The 5,145-nt window shown below is 31.9% G+C and overlaps 1 protein-coding gene across 1 annotated transcript; it reads right to left on the bottom strand.

Annotated features, from left to right (window-relative positions):
- Positions 1–1,140: 1,140 nt before the first annotated feature.
- LOC111375262 lies at positions 1,141–1,881 on the bottom strand. Its single transcript, XM_022998061.1, has one exon. It carries the CDS (start codon positions 1,879–1,881, stop codon positions 1,141–1,143), a length of 741 nt encoding a protein of 246 aa, XP_022853829.1.
- Between the last annotated feature and the right edge of the window lie 3,264 nt (positions 1,882–5,145).

Genomic DNA, 5,145 nt, shown 5'->3' on the forward strand with positions numbered 1-5,145 from the left:
CACCGTCGGTCGAGCGAGGTGCTGGCGAAACTTGAGCGACGCACCTTCGCTCGAGCGACAGCTCAGTGAAACTCTAGCGACGTCTATTCTGCAATTTAGGCTCGAGCGAAGTCAGGGCGAAACTCTAGCGAAATCAACGCGCCGTTTGCATCTTCAAAGCATCCCACTTTACCCTAGAGCTATGCTATGAACTTTGCTAAATTGCAACTTTAGTCCCTGAACTATTAGACCTTTACAATTTGGTCCTTGGCTTTACAATGTTGACAAATAGGTCCTTTGGTCACAGATTGCCAATTACACATTTTCCTAACAGTATTGTATTTATTTTTGGTAGTCAATGATGAGGCTTTTGGCATTGTATTTATAGTTGAAAAAAGACAATAGAATTTTGGTGAAATTGGGATGAAAGAGACGTGTATCACCAAATTGGATAAAACTAAATTTTTTTGATAAAGCAAATCATGATGTAATGCGTGTACTTGATTGTGACAAAAATATTTTAATACTTATCAAATCAAAAGTAGAATCATGGCCAACCACTACAATTACAACTACATGGTAGAATTCCTATATATCTACATGTGAAACTAGTGGCTCCAACTACACCAAATCCTAAACCAATTTAAAATAACATCTATTCTTAGAACCGCGATATCTTTGGCCTAACTTATCCAAATTAACTTATTCTCGAGCCTAAAATTCATGATTTAATATGATCTATCCAACAAGCCCAATATTGATATATTAAATCTTGATCTGTGAAAATATAATTATTAGACCCAAATAAAATAGGAATTTATAAAATATAAAAAATAAATAAATTTTTATCTATAAAATTTTTTTGGTTGCTACAATCTACCATCCTTAAGAGAATTTTGTCCTCGAATTTACTTGCGTTCGGGTCTTTCGTGGCCTGTCCTTAGGCTAAAGTAAAAACTCTGGCCTAAAGTAAAAACTTTGGCCTTTCCCTTCTTTTCTTGCTCATCATTCTTCTTCGAAAGGCTCTCTTTGTAGTTTTTGGAAATATGTCCGGTTTTACCGCATCTATAGTATACATGCTTCCCAAACAAACATTCACCCCTATGCATTTTTTTGCACTTTGGACAAGGTGGAACGACTTCTCCAAAACTTGATCCGCAGTTAGCCTTCTTGTTCTGTCCTTCTCCTTTCTCTTCGTTGGACCCATTCCATTTCCTCTTTCCTGAAAGCTCGGCCCCTTGCTGGGGAGTTTGATCTATTTCCAAACCTATTTGAGATTGCTTGGGCAGTCTGCAATACTTGGCTATAGATGGTGAATTGGTGGGATGCCAGTATTCCACCAATCTCAGGACGCAATTCCAGTTTGAACCTCCTTACTTTCTTTGCTTCAGTGTCCACTAGGTGTGGTGCATACCTTAAGAGTTGTTTGAATTTTCTCTCATAATCCTCAAGCTTCATTTTTCCCTGTTCAAGTTGAAGGAATACTATCTCTTTTTGATCTCTCAGAGCTTGGAGGAAGTATTTTCCCATCACTTCATCCTTAAATTGTGTCCACATCAGAGCACGTTGTTGTGCTTCTAATCTAGTACGAGATGCAGACTCCCACCAGTGGCTTGCAGCGTCAACCAACATGAATTCTGCACATAACACCTTTTGAGCATCAGTGCAAGATAGATGTTTGAAGATTCGCTCCATTCCTCTTATCCATTCTTCGGCTGTCAGTGGGTCTGCCTTGCCATCAAAGATTGGGGGTTTGTAGCAATGAAATTGTTCCACAATTGAGCTGGTGTAGTTAGCGTTTGCACCATGGGGACCAACCTGTGCTTGTTGCCTACCCAAATCTTGTACCGCCTTTAACAAATCTCTAATGATCGTAGCTTGGTTTTGTTGTTGTCTCGACATTTTCTTAACATAAATAAAATTTTAATTTAGGAATATTTAATAAAACAACTTAATATTATTAATAATCTTTGTAATAATGAAGAACTTTAAGAATATAAAATTCCAAATTCTTACATATAGTAATGTGCTCTTCAAAATCAAATAAATAAATAAACAATAAACTTTTCCTAAGTAAATAAATAATACTTATTTCTAATCCCTGTGAGTCCTAAAAAAAATCTTCTTTTATGGCATCTCATCATCTGAAGTAATGCATGACTCTAACTCGAAATCTTCAATCAAATCAAGGAAATTTTTTGGTTGGATTTCCTGCTCAGGGTCTTCCGGCTCTGGTTCGATATCTTCCTCTGGGTCTTCTTTCGACTCCTCCTCTGGATTTGGCTCTGGCTCTGGCTCAAGTTCGGGCTCGGGCGCCGATGCTTGTTGTCTATGATTCCATAAAATTATGATATCCTCACAATACCCTTTAAAATCAATATTATCCCAATCTTCTTCCAAATATAACCCATAATTCATATTCCTCATGAAGTAAGTCAAGTCTCTCCATTGAGGTCGTATAGTGCTTATAAGGTGGTATATGGAGAGGACTGTCCCCTCATTATAACGAACGATCTTGCTCGCTCCCACTTAGAAAGGAATCTTCGACATGTTCACAAAAGTTTGCTCTCATCTTACTTCATAATTTATATAGTTCTCAATAACCATTTCAGCACGCTGGAGGTATGTTGGGTGATTCCTAGTCATCCTAATCACATGAAAAGTATAATTTCAATTATGTTTAATCTTGCATTATAAATATTTTATTTTATTTTATATTTTTTTTCCAGTGCATAAATGATAGTCCAGTAAAATGAAAAAAAAAATGACAATTTAATTATGTGAGGTGAACATGCTTATACATTTCATAACATGTAGAAATATGACTCATAACCATGCTAGAAATTAAGAATAAAACGAATTTATTTCATACCCAAGATCAATTGGAGAGTGGTCGAATGGTGAGCACCACGTGCCAAGTGTTCTTATAACATTATTTCTTTTTTTAAAAAATTACATTATCCTTTAAACTCCATATTTTCATTTTTTTTAATAGTTTGACTATAATTATTCATGAATTTCTTAGAATAGAAAAAGTCAAGAAGTAAAAGTTCCTAACAACAGTATCGTTATTTAAAGTCACATTATAAATGGTTATTTAAACACAAGCATATAATACATACATATACATCTTTGAAATTAAAATCATAGCAATAACACATAAGTACCAATCGAGCTACATAACAACCACTTATATTATAAATATTAATATTTACTTAAGGTAATTGTCGACTAACATTTGAAAGATTTGCTTCAAAGTATGTATAAAATTACATATTAATTAAGGCATGTAATCCCATTTTACATAAAAAATTTTACAAAATCCCATTTTATTATTATAATATATATATCTTTCATTAATTAAGGTATGTAATCCCAATTTTTTATTTTTTATTATTTTTTATACATGTATATATCTTTTAACAAAATTTACTCAAAATAGAAGTTTCAAAATTTTGAATTTACTTAAATTTAGAATTGTCCAAAATATTGTCTTTCATCTTATCGATTTGAATAACGCACAATTAAAAGGCTTCCAGATGAGGAGGGGGTCACAACTGGATAGCTTAAATCCCAAACTCTTCTTAGACAGTCTAGGACTTTTTGACAAAGTCTTTCAATTTTACAATTACACAATTCAACAAAATTCAAACAATAAATCGAATGTGAAATCTCTTAAAGCATTAATTTTTTCAAAGGTCCATTTTTTTAAAACATCCCCAAAGGCCAAAGTTAAAACACATAAAAATTTATCACATGTAAGATTTAAACCATAGGCATGAACATATAACAACTTAAATTCTAAATTACTATTACTCGAAATCAATTTAAACAATCATTTATTCTTCAAAATAAAGAGACAAATGCATAAAAATAAATGGGTATTGATATGAATGATAATCCAAACTATTACAAAATGAGACAAAATCTATAACAACAAAAAAAATTGCAATATTCAAAGTATGTCACATCATATTTAAAATCCTAGTACTCTTTGCCATGTCATGTAAAACAATTTATTTATTTTGTCTTTACTGTTCACGTAACACTGTTCAATTTTTTTTTTCTTTTTTCAAAAATTTTTTTTACTGTTCACTTGAACTGTTCCAGAATTTTTTTTTCAAAAGCAAGTCTACAGAAAAGTCAAACCGTACTTTGATACACGCCCAAATTTTCATTAAACTCCAAAGCGTTACAAAAAAACTCATTTTTCTTTATTTTAAGTGCGGAACTATAAAATAAAATTCTTTATTAAAAAAATAATTGCAACATTTATAAATCTAAATTTAAAATATGAAAATTTCATCCAAAACATAACATAAACTCCTAACTGATTCAAATAACACGTTTGGAACAAAATTAAACTAATTGGTAAATTTAAAAACGACAAACTTATTTCTTTTTCTTTTCATTTGATCCACTTGGTAGCTCGCATTACCGCCTTTCCACAATTCCAATCGACCCGTACTAACTTGTAAAAATTTGTAAGAGTGAGTATTAGAAAATGTCCAGTAAGATACGTGCAGTTTCCATATATATATATATATATAACAATAAAAATTACAATTCATGCCATCTGATCTTATGGAGTATATTGGTGACCAAACGACACACCCATCTTAGGTCCTCTTATAATCTTGTAGGATTTCATATCTCTTAAAAAAAAAAATGTCTACTGGCAATCCATGCAATTTTTTTATTGAACATAAACACATAAGGAAAGAAAAACAGTTGCACTTAAAGTATCTTACTTTGTTAGAAAAATTTGAAGCACGTTCAAAATCTTTTCTCCGCTTTGAAAAATACATGATTAAAATATTCGGTGTATGCAAACTTTATTTCCAATGCTACTCTCTCTCTTCCTTTCTCTCTCTTTTTCCCATATGTATTGTATTTATTTTTGGTAGTCAATGATGAGATTTTTGTCATTGTATTTATAGTTGAGAAAGACAATAGAATTTTGGTGAAATTGGAATGAAAGAAACGTATACAACCAAATTGGATAAAGCTAAATTTTTTTGATAAAGCAAATCATGATGTGATTCGTGTACTTAATTGTGACAAAAATATATATAATTAATACTTATCAAATCAAAAGTAGAATCATGGCCAACCACTACCATTTCAACTACATGGTAGATATCCTATATATCTACACATGAAACT

This window comes from Olea europaea, unplaced genomic scaffold (assembly GCF_002742605.1).
Source record: "Olea europaea var. sylvestris unplaced genomic scaffold, O_europaea_v1 scaffold1353, whole genome shotgun sequence".
Lineage (NCBI taxonomy): Eukaryota > Viridiplantae > Streptophyta > Magnoliopsida > Lamiales > Oleaceae > Olea > Olea europaea.

Bases quoted from the DNA above. Each gene is read 5' to 3' on its own strand.
- LOC111375262 (XM_022998061.1), bottom strand. From the start codon at position 1,881: ATGTCGAGACAACAACAAAACCAAGCTACGATCATTAGAGATTTGTTA.